The sequence below is a fragment of the Eucalyptus grandis genome, chromosome 4 (genome assembly GCF_016545825.1).
Source record: "Eucalyptus grandis isolate ANBG69807.140 chromosome 4, ASM1654582v1, whole genome shotgun sequence".
NCBI lineage: Eukaryota > Viridiplantae > Streptophyta > Magnoliopsida > Myrtales > Myrtaceae > Eucalyptus > Eucalyptus grandis.
In genome coordinates, this window is record NC_052615.1 from 22,712,093 (window position 1) to 22,727,619 (window position 15,527).

The 15,527-nt window shown below is 37.6% G+C and overlaps 2 protein-coding genes and 1 pseudogene across 2 annotated transcripts; all 3 read right to left on the minus strand.

Annotated features, from left to right (window-relative positions):
* Window positions 1-252: 252 nt before the first annotated feature.
* Window positions 253-1,801, minus strand: LOC104429419 (annotated as a pseudogene).
* A 2,105-nt stretch (window positions 1,802-3,906) lies between these two features.
* Window positions 3,907-5,609, minus strand: LOC104429416 (probable mannitol dehydrogenase). Its single transcript, XM_039311404.1, has 5 exons — window positions 5,415-5,609; window positions 5,184-5,297; window positions 4,576-5,089; window positions 4,326-4,479; window positions 3,907-4,167 (listed from the first exon to the last, which is right to left on the minus strand). Exons 1-5 carry the CDS (start codon window positions 5,510-5,512, stop codon window positions 3,965-3,967), a joined length of 1,083 nt encoding a protein of 360 aa, XP_039167338.1. The 5' UTR covers window positions 5,513-5,609; the 3' UTR covers window positions 3,907-3,964.
* Window positions 5,610-12,792: 7,183 nt separating this feature from the next.
* On the minus strand, window positions 12,793-14,140 carry LOC104442826 (probable mannitol dehydrogenase; the record flags this gene model as incomplete). The annotated part of the gene is given in 6 exon segments (XM_039310815.1): window positions 12,793-13,227; window positions 13,384-13,537; window positions 13,630-13,861; window positions 13,863-13,923; window positions 13,926-14,002; window positions 14,004-14,140. Coding segments are annotated over 6 exon segments (864 nt in total), but the record flags the coding sequence as incomplete, so codon positions are not given.
* Between the last annotated feature and the right edge of the window lie 1,387 nt (window positions 14,141-15,527).

The following is a 15,527-nucleotide window of genomic DNA, read 5'->3' on the forward strand; positions in this document are numbered from 1 at the left end:
TTAAGGAGGGGTATTGGCTTTGAGTGCATGGTTTACTTACAACACATAAAGGAACTCTCGTGATTACGTAAATTGCATACTTTCTAAGGATAACAACCTAAAACAAGGCTGCTATCTATACAAAGTAGTCGACATTATTCCAAAGGGGACAAAGAAGTAATATCACCATACTAGGTAGAAGCAAAATCTTAGTTGTAAAACATGATTTTGAGATAACACCATCAGCCAAGTAGTAATCCATCAGGCTCGTCATTAGAAAGGCTTCAATGAATTGGTGATGTCAATGACAAATCGGTACTTAATATTTGCTTTTGATAAACGCTCCATGGCAATGTTCACATAATCCATAAGAATAAGCTCAATATCTACAACTATGTTGTGCTTCGCTGCAAAATCAATCATCTCTTGCGTCTCTTTTATCCCTCCAATGCAACTTCCTCCCACCATCTTTCTACCTATCATTGGTCTTATTTGTTACTATTTTTCGCATTCATGAAACTCAAAATGAATCTTCTATTAAAACTAAAATCACTTCATTTATAAACACCAATTATGATGGTAGTTTTCTTTTCTAAGAAACACTATAAAACACAAAAGACTTGCTTAGGCTTACCCATGAGGAGTGGAAAAGCAAGTAGCTCAAGCGGCTTCTCTGGTGCCCCAACCATGACGAGCTTCCCATTAATTTTCAAGAGATTGAACAAAGGTAAAAGAGCATGTACAGCTGAGACGGTGTCAATAATGCCATCCATTGTACCCATTGCAAGCTGTAGTTAATAAAATGTAATAACATAAATCTACATCCAGTTAACCTTATCCCTTTACATCATCAGGGAAAATAATATGTTGTGACTATAACTTACTTCCATATCTTCTGTGTTATGGCTAACCAAGAATGTATCAGCTCCCAAATGGTCCATGGCTTCCTTCTTTTTGTTAGGAGAGGTACTGATAACAGTCACTTTGAGGCCCATGGCTTTAGCAAACTTTACAACCATATGTCCGAGCCCACCAAGCCCAACAATCCCTAAATGCAATTCCGGCCTTATCAAGCCCGCAGTACTTCAATGGACTGTAGACAGTGATCCCCGCACAAAGGAGACGAGCACCACCATCAAGAGGCAAGTTGTCGAGGATTTTGATTATGAAGTGTTCATCCGATACCATGATGTCCGAGTAGACACCATAGATGGTGGTTCCATCATTGTACTTTGCACCATAGGACAAGATCATCTTGGGGCAGTAATTCTCAAGGTCATCTTTGCAATTTGCACAAGAGTGACATGATCCAACCATACACCCAACACCTACTTTGTTCCTGACTTTAAATTTTGTCACTTTGGTGCCTATTTTGGTGACCACACCTACAATATCATGCCTGCACACAATGTCCAATCTGTGTTATTATTGGCTAAAAAATGTCTTATTTATCTAAGAGAAACGAAAAGGATGATGTTTTTGAAAACTCATACCCAGGCACAATGGGATAAGAAGTTATTCCCCATTCATTCTTGATACTATGAAGATCGGAATGGCATATACCGCAATATAGCACCTTAAAAGTTACATCAATTTCTCCGGTGGCCCTGTGAAAAGGAAAATCAATGTATATTGAGGGAAAGATGTTCCCCTCTGTTGAACTTTTGGATGCATCACCGAAAATAAGAATCAACGAAACTGAAAAAACGAAGGGACGTTACCTTCTTGAGAACTTGAAGGGAGAGAGATGATGTCCCGTAGTATCTCTGGCGGCCCATCCAAAAGCCTTCACTGGATGTTCATTCTCTGGGGACATTGCCATTTCACTGAGCTTGACGAGCACAGCTTCGAACTAAACTGGAAGAGAATGGCGTAACCTGTGTGTTTTGAGATGTGAAGAGAACGGTGATGAGAGGGGAGCGAGAAGCGTTGGTACAGCTATAGGGCTTGAGGCACTTGGTGAGCGAACTGAACCAGTGTGCGTCGGTATACACGTAGGGCTCGAGAAGATACAGGAAGAGGCGGTGATGACGTGCTTACTGAGCGAACTGAACCGGACGTTGGGCGTCATCATCTATTCCCGTTTGTTTGACCAGTCAACCGTTGCACGAAAGTTCTCTCTCTACTTGTGTCTCCTCTCCCTTCTAGCAGCCCAAGAAGAGACAACATAAAATCCTGCGGGCGTCGTTTTCTCACAATTATTTAAAGCATTCCCATACCAATTAATTAATGGATGAAAGTTCAGCCCAGCCTATAATGCGTCAATCGTTTGTATAGAAGTTTTGCCAAAAGCATCGGGGTCTCATGACATGCGCAAAGTCTATAATTGTATCATATAGCTTACTTTCTAAACAACTCATTTGATGAGTATTTTACCGTGTTTTTAATAATTAAAAGAGGAGTGGACTTGAAAGGAAGTGACCATGAATTTTAGATGATTGTGACTCAAAGTAATGTAATCACTCAAGAGTCATGACTTTTACTTATAATTTTTTAGATATTGATGAACATCTCCCCCACGTTTGATTTGAGTCGGTGACGCCGCCTGCTTGCTTTTATTTTCCTTTTTCTTTTTTCTTTCATTTTTCAGATAAAAATTTGTAAATTATCAATTGAAGAAAAGAATGTTTAAAAATCATAATAAGGCGAATCACGTAAAGAGTATCTTACAAGGAAAACATTATACTTTTCGTAATAAAGAAAAAAATTATACTTATAAAGAGTATCTTACAAGGAAAACATTATACTTTTCGCACGATGGTATCCAATTTCAGCTTTCAACCAAAAAAGTGACAATCCTTTGATATTATATAAATTATATTATTTTCGTGATATTACATATATCTTAACTAGCAATATCAAACATTGTATAATTTTAACTACTCCCCACTTTCAACTATGATTGTGATAATTCTAGCAAAATCACCAAAAAAAAAAAAAAAAAAAATCTTTATTTGTCAGGTAAACTCAGGTCAATCATAGTTGATCCGACCCAACTAGTGAATTATTTTAGCAATGTCATTCGTCTATTAAATTACTTTATTAAGTGAAGCAATGCTCTGTAAGTTTTTGTTTGAGTCAATGGCCTTTTAAGCATTGAACCAAATGTTGTCATGAACAAATTTAGGAGATGAATCGCAATATGTCTTAAATGTCGAAATTATTTCCATTCATCGCATTTATAATGCCACATCATACAAATTTTATACTTCTTGAATGGCTAATAAGATGGGAAATTGTGTAATTTTGAATGTTTCGAATTTTCAATAATGACTCAAATAGAAAAAGATAACCAAACTTACTTTCACATCGGGTAAAATTGGGTCAGACACAGGTTGACTCGACCCAACCCAACTCGGAAATTTAGAGGTCATGGCACGTTAACTCAGCAGTTTTGTGCATTGGAAACGGACCACCCCTATCCTATTTTCAAAGTGGGTTTGGATGGACTACCGAGTTCAAGTTGGTTTTTGTGGCGTCTACTTAAATCTAGTTCCCAAAATCTTTGAATTATTTTCAAGCCAATTTGTTTCTAGTTTCCCTTATGAAAAATACAGGACCCTGTCATGGGCTCAAAATGACGTGCTATCATTTAAGTGCCCTAATTATCCTTCAACTCGCATCATCAAATGTGATATTGGATCTTGAAACTTCTTGTCATGCGATCAAATTGTTTAGCTTTTTCTTTTACAGTCACAGAAAGATTGTTGAGGAAGGGTACCGACCTTGAGTGCTTGATTTACTTACAGCACAAAAAGAAACTCCTGTGATTACGCAAATTGCATACTTTTTGAGGATAACAACCTCAAACAATGCTGCTATCAATACGGAGAGTCGACCTTATTCCGGAAGGGACAATGAAGTAATGTCACCATACTAAGTGGAAGCAAAATCTTAGCTGTAAAACATGATTTTGAGATAACAATGTAGGCAAAGGTTAATCTTTATCCATGCTCAGCCAAGTAGTAATCCATCAAAATCATCATCAAGATGGCTTCAATGAATTGACGATGTCAATGACAAATCGGTACTTAACATCTGCTTTTGATAGACGCTCCATGGCAGTGTTCACATAATCCATGGGAATAAGCTCAATATCTGCGACTATGTTGTGCTTTGCTGCAAAATCAATCATCTCTTGCGTCTCTTTTATCCCTCCAATGCCACTTCCTCCCACCATCTTTCTACCTGTCATTGGTCTTATTTGTTACTATTTTTCACATTCATGAAACTCAGAACTCGTCTTCTACTAAAACTAAAATCGTTTCAATTGTAAACACCAATTATGAAGGTAGTTTTCTTTTCCAAAGCACTATATAGAACACAAAAGACTTCCTTAGGCTTACCCATGAGGAGTGGAAAAGCAAGTAGCTCTAGTGGCTTCTCTGGTGCACCAACCATAACGAGCTTTCCATTAGTTTTCAAGAGACCGATCAAAGGCAAAAGAGCATGTACAGCCGAGACTGTGTCAATGATACCATCCATTGTACCCATTACAAGCTGCAGTTAACAAAAGATAATAACATAAATCTACATTCAGTTAACCTCATTCCTATACATCATCAAAGAAAATAATATGTTGTGAATATAACCTACTTCCATCTCTTCTGTGTTACGGCTAACCAAGAATGCATCAGCTCCCAAATGGTCCATGGCTTCCTTCTTTTTATTAGGTGAGGTACTGATGACGGTCACTTTGAGACCCATGGCCTTAGCAAACTTTACAACCATATGCCCGAGCCCACCAAGCCCAACTACCCCTAAATGCATTCCGGCCTTATCAAGCCCATAGTACTTCAATGGACTGTAGACAGTGATCCCGGCACAGAGGAGAGGAGCACTACCCTCAAGAGGCAAATTGTCGGGGATTTTGATCACAAAGTGCTCGTCTGATACCATGATGTCTGAGTAGCCACCATGGGTGATGGTTCCATCATAATACTTTGCACCATAGGTCAAGATCATTTCGGGGCAGTAATTCTCAAGATCCTCTTTGCAATTTGCACAAGAGCGACATGATCCGACCATACACCCAACACCCACTTTGTCCCCAACTTTAAATTTTGTCACTTTGGTGCCTACTTCGGTGACCATACCTACAATCTCATGCCTGCATACAGTGGTCAATCAGTGTCATTATTGGCTTAAGAATGTATTATTTATATAAGAGAATCAAAAGGGATGATGTTTTTGAAAACTCATACCCGGGCACTACAGGATAAGAAGTTATTCCCCACTCGTTCTTGATATTATGGAGATCGGAATGGCATATACCACAATACAATACCTTAAAAGTTACATCCTTTTCTCCGGTGGCCCTATAAAACATAAAATCAGTGAATTTGAAAAGAAAGATGTTCCCCTCTGTTGAATTTTTTGGTGCACCACCCAAAATGAGAATCAACGAAAAGAAAAAGAAAACCAAAAGACGTTACCTTCTTGAGAACCTAAAGGGAGAGAGATGCCCTGTAGTGTCTCTGGCTGCCCATCCAAAAGCCTTCACTGGATGTTCATTCTCTGTGGACATTGCCATTTCACTGAGCTTGACGAGCACGGCTTAAATCTCAAACTGGAAGAGAACGGGGTTATGTGTGTGTTTTGAGATGCGAAGAGAACGCTGATGAGAGGGGAGGCGAGAAGCGTTGGTACTTATATAGGGCTTGAGAAGGTACTGGAAGCGGTGGTGATGACGCACTTCGTGAGCGAACTGAACCAGGTGGTGTGCGTCAGTATACATGTAGGGCTCGAGGAGATACCGGAAGAGGCGGTGATGGTGATGACGTGCTTAGTGAGCGAATTGAAGCGGACGTTGTGCGTCATCATCTATTCCCGTTTGTTTGACCAGTCAACCGTTGCGCGAAAGTTCTCTCTTTCTGCTCCGGTCTGCTCTGCCTGCTTGCAGCCCAAGACAATAATATATAAAATCTTGTAGGCGTCCTTTTCTTCGCAGTTATTTAAAGCATTCCCATACCAATTAATTAATGGATGAAAGTTTAGCGTAGCCTGTGACGTGTTATACCCAGAGCCTATTTTTCTTTTTTACGTATTTTAAATATAAAATTCTATACCTTAAAATATTCCAAGAAAAGGTAGGAAATTCCACAAAATCTAAAAAGATGAATTTTGAAAATTGATATTTTCTGTAAGAAAATTGCCTAAAATGTGAATACGATAATTTTTTTCCAATATTAATGACAATACACCGGACATCAAATGATGGCATATATTAATAATAGCTAAACTCTAGTATTTTATAATAACACTTGGCTAGCAGACCCTGGCTTCTGCACACGCCCCTCTTGATGGAGATTATGGTTTCCGTGTCACCACAAATGTCCAAACCCGCTTCTCGGATCCTAAAAAGAGGGTCTTCCGACATTGTTTAGATGTTACACTTTCAATAGTACAAACGTCGACACGTGACGCGACATGCTAATACGCCATTTCTTAAAAAATAAAGAATTCTGATACGTTGAGACATATTATATATTAAACATATTTATTTATATTTACATGACAAATTATAATTATAATTAATTTAATTTAATTTAAATTCAAAATTAAATAAATAATTAGAAGAGCCTAATACGAATTTGCAATAAACAGATTAATAAATCATTTGTTAATATAATTCATCGTTTCAATTTGAAAAATTCAACTTCACTTAAATATGCCATAAAACTTGGAGAAAAACAAACTTTGGAGTAAATTGTTTGTTACGGGAAGTGAGAGTTGGAAGAAATGAGAATAGCAAGTTTTTCCTTTTATCCCTATTTATTATTTTTATTATTTTCTATTTTCTTACATATTTACATTTTGACCATCTATTTATTGAAAATTTTAAAAATCAACTCTATGCATGTGGGAATTTTGAATTCTCATGTTGAAATTCTTGACTGGCATGTCGAAAAATGTCGGAAGAGTTGATTAAGTGGCAAGAGAGATAATCAAGTGTCTAATTTTTTGACACATGTTGACCGATTATCGGAGAGCATCAAAGAGTATTGGAGAGTATCAAATATGTATTGAAATATTTGACACGATAAGAAGACTCCTGAAGAATGATATCCGACATGCGAGCTCGGGATAAAAAATAAAATAAAATAAAAAAGCAATATAGCCCCCGGTCAAATGGCCCTAACCTTTGAACCGGGAGGAGAATATTAGTTCGGAAAACTCTTTTAAGAGCACTAGCTCCCTCCATCACTCATCACGTGCGATTCTCTAATTCGTGGTCACGGTAGAATTGGGGAGCTGGATGATGCCCATAGGCTGCTTAAAATGATGGAAGAAAGTGGTTTAGCTCCTGACGTGGGTAGCTTTTGATTCGTTGGATTCATTGCATGAGAAAGGCATCAAAGCATATCAAGTGATCGGTACATCATTAGTTGATGGCTATTGCGAATCTGGACAAACTTGAGGGTGCCCGTAGATTACATGATGGCTATTGCAGGATTGCAAGCCTAGTTCGTTCACTTACAACGCCTTGATAGGTCGTGTTTCGTCGGAATTTCTCTAACAACAAAATATCTTTAATTGAAGGTTGTTCTTCGATTTTTTTAAGAGGGGACCAAGCTTCTGCACCAACTTCAGACAAAAGATATCAAATGTAATGTTAAATTTACTTCTTAGGTCCAAACAAAACTATATAATACTGAGTTAAGTTAGAATTTAATCAACAACAATGCACAAAGATTACATGTCCAAACTTGAACTATGTCAGAATTCAATCAACAAAACAAAATGAGGATAGTTAAAAACAATGCCAGAATCTAATCGATGGCACTACTCCAATGTAGTGAGATACAATACTAAAATTTAATCTACGACAATGCGTGTAAATAGGATAACATAATGTTAGAATTTAATTAGCGAGGATGCATTGGGATATAGATACACATAGGAATCTAATCGATCATAAGCTATGGTTAAGTATATTAAAGTGTAGTATGTGAAATGTAAAGAGATAACATTTTTGATTGAATTTTCGAGGGCCACTCGTTAGATGACTGGCGGTATTTATAGAGAAAATTTGCAACCGCTTGGTAGTTGTGTATCATCCTTTAACCGCTTCTGACCTTGCCCATATTACTTTTTCTTCGTAGATCACTTTACCCAATTCCTTTACAACTAGCTCGATCGTGTTGTGGAGGTTAAATAATTATCCATGTCCGTTCCATAATTTGGTCTTTAGATGGTAACAACTCCTTTAAATCTTTAGTGCCTATCATTTTGGCATCCTTGTGTAACATTTCAAGTATTTGTATCAAAAGTTTACTACTAAGACTTATTCGGGTGACCATGATCCACCATCGTATTTCAATAACTGGACACATGGCAATCCTCTACCTTGTCATCTATCACTAGCCATTTATACCCATGTTAGTCGAAAGCCAAGTGACACGGCCCACAGACGAAGCATGATCCAAGATCATACGTGATCTGGCCGTGTCACGCACCAAGGCTTTGCTATGGGCAGCCCTAATTGATCACTGATCCATCCCTGACCAATCTGTGAAACATGCCCGATCCGTCCATGCGTGATATGGGAGATGATCCGTGCATGACCAGTGACCGACTCCTTATCAATGCTCGGCCAGCCTCTGCACAACCTGGAGTTGTTCACCTACTCCATGTCAAGCGCCCATGCTTGCCCACGCTGACCCTGATCTTGCTTCTGACATGCGCCTATGATTATGGCACTGACACTAAAGTGTTCTTTTTATTATTATCCTAAAATTGAATCCCCGCATGGTCACGTGTCTAGCGATCTTTAAGTATTGTGAGATCAATGGTATGATTACACAGCAAAATACCCTCTCCCGCACTAAGCACAATCATAGTCCATGTACAAGTGTCTTTGTAATGCCTCAATCGTTTGCCACAGGCATCTTGGTCTCATGATATGTGCAAAGTCTATATTTGTGTCATCTTTCAAAACGACTCATTTGAGGAATATTTTACCGTGTTTTAAATAATTTAAAGAGGATTAGACTTGAAAGGAAGGGACCATGAATTTTAGATGGTTGTGACTCAAAGCAATGCAATCACTCAAGAGTCGTGACATTTACTTATAATTTTCTAGATATTGATGAACACCTCCCCCACGTTTGATTTGAGTTGGTGACGATCGTCTGATTGCTTTTGTTTTTTGTTTTTTGTTTTTTGTTTTCGCTATTTCTTTCATTTTTCTAATAAAATTTGCAATCCAGTTCGGTCGGGCAAGGTGGGTAAGCTTGATGGCAACAAAAATGTGCATTAATAATATACGGGGCACAAATTAAGTGTTATGCTACACAAGTAGAGATAAATATTAATTCATGTGATAGAAGTTTGACTTTATTATAAAAAAATCTAAATTATTGTTATTATGATTCCACATTAATTGTACTATCAAGGAGCAAAATTGCATTATAAAAACTTACCTACGTTGACAATAATTATTTAATGAAAATACTTATTTGACATTTGAATTTGTTATCATTTTTATACTATCTAATGATGAAGCAAAATTTATTGCACTAATCTATGTGAATATTGGAAAAAATATTGGGTACTGCTTAGATTCCATATTGTTAAAATCCTTATTCATTCATTGGGTGACACTTGTCGCCCGGGCCCCAACACGCCAGAACCCTCTTACACTCCCTCACCGTCTTGCCTGTCTGTTCCCTCTTCTTTTTTCCTTTGTTTTTTCTTCTTCTTCCCTTTCATGGTCTTCTTCTTCTTCTTCTTCCTCTCTCTCTCTCTCTCTCTCTCTCTCTCTCTCTCTCTCTCTCTCTCTCTCTCCTCAACGTGGTCATTTTCCCTTCTCCAACCTCAACCTCGAGCCTGAACTTAGACTCCTCACCGCCGTCGATGCATCACCTCTATCTCTGCCTCCTTCGCTTGCTCCTTCTCTTTCCTTCAGCATTGCGACCTCCTATCCAACTCCTCCGGCGCCCTCTGCATTTGCGCTCCCGTCGGCTAGGAGGTCAAGGCGCCACACCGCGTCAACGAACCTCACCTTCACCACATTTGTTGCCAAATTCGACCCTAGTTGGCCTAGAATTAACTCATATTCGAGGTCGAGCTAAGCTCTAGATCACAAATCTAGGGCTTGCTTGACCTTAGCTTCGAAATCTAACACCCAAGTTTGCTAGCCAAATTCGAGCTCGATGATGAAAGGACTAAAAATGTGGCGAAGTGTTGGACCTAAGACGGTGGTGAGGTGAGGGTAGTGGAAGGGGATGAATGTCTATTGTCGTCCTCGTGTTGGAGTGAAAGGGAAGCAAAAGCAAAAAAAAAAAAAAAAAAAAAAAAAAAAAAAGGAGGAAAAAAGAAGAGGGGAAAGAGAGAGGTGAGGCAGTGAGAGAGTGTTGAAGGGGTTTTGGCACGGTGGGGCCCAAGCGACACATGTCGCCCAGTGAGCAAACTAGAATTTCAATAGTGTGAAGTTCAAGCGATACCCAATATTTTCTTGTGAATATAGCATGATATAATCATATTTGAGAGAGAGAGAGAGAGAGAGAGAGAGAGAGAGAGAGAGAGAGAGAGAGAGAGAGAGAGAGAGAGAGAGAGAGAGAGAGAGAGAGAGAGAGAGAGAGAGAGAGAGAGAGGGTATTTTACTTATTATATTATTAATGAATAAGTGAAATTGAAGATAATAAGTGAAAGATTAAAGTATTTCTACACTAGTATAATATGTTATGTGTTTTATTCATGAATGTTATGCTTTTACACCAAAAGAATGAATATTCTTTCGTAAGGTTGAACAATGTTTGGAAGATAGAAGCTTTATTGAAAGTAACGTACATCCGTATAATTTATCAAAAATAAAATTATTATTCTAATAGAGATAGAATAAAGTGGCCCAAATCGAATTTATTTAGGTAGGTTTCATATGCCTTGGATTTTGGATTTCGGATTTTCGTGTTCTTTTTAGGGGAAAAAATGCTATATAGTGATTTATCAAGTTGTAAAGTCATCAATTAGGATCATGATGTTTAGCAAAAACAAAAAACGACCCGAACCATTATGGAAAACATTTGTGAATCAAAGTCTCCACACTTTAATTATAACATGCATTAATTATTCATTCCCCATATTTGAGTTGTACGGTACGATGTAAACCTACTAGTCCAATGGATTTAGGCGTGTTCGGTCCTGATAGGTGTATGGATCTAAATCATAAAATGAGTCATTCAAAAAGGTGACACGATTCATATTTAAACCAAGTTAATGCTTTTTCTCATCCTATTTTTTCTCTTCATAAAATAAGTCACATTTTTCAAGTGCAAATATTACTAGGAAAAATATCTTTGACAAGTGAATAAATTAATTGTGTAATGGACGCGACCTTATGATAGTTTTTAAATAATTGAAAAATTAATATATTAAACAGAAATTGAAAAACTCTTAGAATGACTATGATTATATTAATTATCAATTGAAGAAAAGAATGTTTAAAAATCATAATGAGGCAAACCACGTAAAAAGTATCTTGGAAGGAAAACACTACTTTTTTTCCTAATAAAGAAAAAATTATACTAATAAAGCTCCAACATTTAGCATGATGGTATCCAATTTTAGATTCTGTCCAAAAAAGTTGCACTCCTTTGATATCATATAAATTATTATTTTGGGGGCATATTACGTATATCTTAACTAGCAATATCGAACATTTTATAATTTTAACTACTCCCAATTTTCAAATATGATTATGATGGTTCAACCAAAGTCAAAAAATAAATTTCTTCACTTTTTGTTAACTCAGGTCAAACAAGTTGACCCCACCCAATTCGTGAATCATTTGAGCAATGTCAAAGATACAAAGAGTAAACTAATTTATTAAATGATGCAATGCTCGGTATGTTTTTGTTTGAGTCAATGGCCTTTTCAGCACCGAACCAAATTATTAGAACCGCAGAATTAATATGTGCGATACATCATACTAACAAATTAAACAGAAACTAAAAAGCTAACTCTTAATAAATTCTTCATATTTCAGGTCAAGTCAGGTCAAACATAGTTGAACCAACACAACTAGTAAATTATTTGAGCAATGTCAAAGATACTGAGATTCGTTTACTAACTTAATTTATTAAGTGATGCAATGCTGCATAAATTTTTATTTAGATCAGTGGCCTTTTAAGCGCCCAATCAAAATTTTGTCATGAACAAATCTAGAGAGAAATATTAGTATGCCTGTGATGTTCAAATTCTTTCCATTCATTCATTTATAATACTGAATCATAGAAATTTTATACTTCTTTCATGACTAATAAGATGGGATACTGTGTAACTTTGAATGTTTCAAATTTTCAATAGTGATTCAAACAGAAAAAGATTCCCTCCCCCTCCCCCCCAAAAAAAAGAGCTTATTTTCATAAAGAGTCAAAGATAGTAACACAAATTGACTTGACCCAACCCAACTCGGAAATTTAGAGGTCATGGCACGTTAACTCAGTTGTTTTGTGCATTGGAAAATGACCACCCCTATCCTATTTTCAAAGCGGGTTTGGGTGGACTATCGGGTTCAAGTTGGTTTTTGTGGGGTCTACTTAAATCTAGTTCCCAAAATCATTGAATTATTTTCAAGCCAATGTGTTTCTAGTTTCCTGTTTGAAAAATACGGGACCCTATCATTGGCTCAAAATAACGGCTATCATTTAAGTGGCCTAATTATCCTTCCACTCCTATCATCAAATGTTATATTGGATGTTGAAGCTTCTTGTTATGCGATGAAATTGTTTAGTTTTTTCTTTTACAGTCACAAAAAAGATTGTTGAGGAAGGGTATTGACCTTGAGTGCTTAATTTACTTGCAACCACATAAAGAAACTCTTGTGATTATGTAAATTGCATACTTTTTTAGGATAACAACTTGAAACAAGGTTGCTATCAATACAGAAAGTTGACCTTATTCTGGAAGGAACAACGAAGTAATATCACCATACTAAGTAGAAGCAAAATCTTAGTTGTAAAACATGATTTTGAGATAACAATGTAAGCAAAGGCTAATCTTCATCCACGCTCAGCCAAGTAGTAATCCATCAAAATCATCATCAAGAAGGCTTCAATGAATTGATGATGTCAATGACAAATCGGTACTTAACATCTGCTTTTGATAGACGCTCCATGGCAGTGTTCACATAATCCATGGGAATAAGCTCAATATCCGCGACTATGTTGTGCTTTGCTGCAAAATCAATCATCTCTTGCGTCTCTTTTATCCCTCCAATGCCACTTCCTCCCACCATCTTTCTACCTGTCATTGGTCTTATTTGTTACTATTTTTCGCATTCATGAAACTCGAAATTAGTATTCTACTAAAACTAAAATCGTTTCGATTATAAACACCAATTACGAAGGTAGTTTTCTTTTCCAAAGCACTATAGAACACAAAAGACATGCTTAGGCTTACCCATGAGGAGTGGAAAAGCAAGTAGCTCTAGTGGCTTCTCCGGTGCACCAACCATGACGAGCTTTCCATTAACTTTCAAGAGACCGATCAAAGGCAAAAGAGCATGTACAGCTGAGACTGTGTCAATGATACCATCCATTGTACCCATTGCAAGCTGCAGTTAACAAAAGATAATAACATAAATCTACATTCAGTTAACCTCATTCCTATACATCATCAAAGAAAATAATATGTTGTGAATATAACCTACTTCCATCTCTTCGTGTTACGGCTAACCAAGAATGCATCAGCTCCCAAATGGTCCATGGCTTCCTTCTTTTTATTAGGTGAGGTACTGATGACGGTCACTTTGAGACCCATGGCCTTAGCAAACTTTACAGCCATATGCCCGAGCCCACCAAGCCCAACAACCCCTAAATGCATTCCGGCCTTATCAAGCTCGTAGTACTTCAATGGACTGTAGACAAAGATCCCACGAGAGGAGAGGAGCACTACCCTCAAGAGGCAAATTGTCGGGGATTTTGATCACAAAGTGCTCGTCGATACCATGATGTCTGAGTAGCCACCATGGGTGATGGTTCCATCATAGTACTTTGCACCATAGGTCAAGATCCTCTTTGCAATGTGCACAAGAGCGACATGATCCGACCATACACCCAACACCCACTTTGTCCCCAACTTTAAATTTTGTCACTTTGGTGCCTACTTCGGTGACCATACCTACAATCTCATGCCTGCATACAGTGGTCAATCTGTGTCATTATTGGCTTAAAAATGTATTATTTATATAAGAGAATCGAAAGGGATGATGTTTTTAAAATAAACCCGGTGCATGTTGGAATTTTCAATTCTCATGTTGAAATTCTCGACTCGCGTGTCGAAAAATGTCGGAAGAGTTGATTAAGTGTCGGGAGAGATAATCAAGCGTTGAATTTTTTGACACATGTTGACCGATTGTCGGAGAGCATCGGAGAGTATCAAACACGTATTGAAATATCCGACACGATAAGAAGACTCCTAAAGAACGAAATCCGACACGCGAGCTCGGGATAAAAAAAAAAAAGCAATATAGTGCCCGGTCAAATGGCCCTAACCTTTGAACCGGGAGGAGAATATCATTTCGGAAAACTCTTTTGCGAGCACTAGCTCCCTCCATCCCTCATCACGTGCGATTCTCTAATTCGTGGTCACGGTAGAATTGGGGAGCTGGATATGCTCGTAGGCTGCTTAAAATGACGGAAGAAAGTGTTTTAGCTCCTGACGTGGGGAGCTTTTGATTTGTTGGATTCATTGCATGAGAAAGGTATCGAAGCATATCAAGTGATCGGTACATCGTTAGTTGATGGCTATTGGGAATCTGGACAAACTTGAGGGTGCCCGTAGATTGCATGATAAATTTCTCTTGCGGGATTGCAAGCCTAATTCGTTCGCTTACAATGCCTTGATAGGTCGTGTTTCGTTGGAATTTCTATAACAACGAAATATCTTTCATTGAAGGTTGTTCTTTGATTTTTTTTAGAGGGGACCAACATTCTGCACCAACTCCAGACAAAAGATATCAAATGTAATGTTAAATTTACTTCTTTGGTCTAAACAAAACTATATAATACCGAGTTAAGTTAGAATTTAATCAACAACAATGACCAAAGATTATATGTCCAAACTTGAACTATGAGAATTCAATCAACAAAACAGATTGAGGATAGTTAAATACAATGCCGGCATCTAATCGATGGCACTACTCCAATGTACTGAGATACAATACTGGAATTTAATCTACGGCAATGCGTGTAAAGACTGACCTCACTGATAGATTCCAGACCAAAGAGTGAAGACTTATCCAAATGTGGGTTTATCCTTAATGATTCAGTTCATTTGGTTCGTGGAAGATCTTATGGATGGATATAGCATCTTATGATCAATTATTCTTATAGAAATCAATTCGGATAATCAGATCTGTTGAAAGGCGAAGTATATTTGGAAGGCTCTACTTATAGAAGCCAAGATCCCGATTGTATGGGCGAGCAGGATTGATGGGCTTTTATCACATTCCAAAAATGACTCGAGATTTCCTTAATTGATTCTGTCCAACGAATAGATTGGAAGAATCCCTTTGGAAAGTGCCAAGGGTCGTGAATGTATGA

Coding starts and splice junctions, on each gene's coding strand:
- LOC104429416 (XM_039311404.1), bottom strand. CDS start 5,512: ATGGCAATGTCCACAGAGAATGAACATCCAGTGAAGGCTTTTGGATGG. Junction 4,480..4,575: donor GTAACACAGAAGAGATGGAA/GTAGGTTATATT, acceptor TGTTAACTGCAG/CTTGTAATGGGTACAATGGA. Junction 4,168..4,325: donor TGCTTTTCCACTCCTCATGG/GTAAGCCTAAGG, acceptor GACCAATGACAG/GTAGAAAGATGGTGGGAGGA.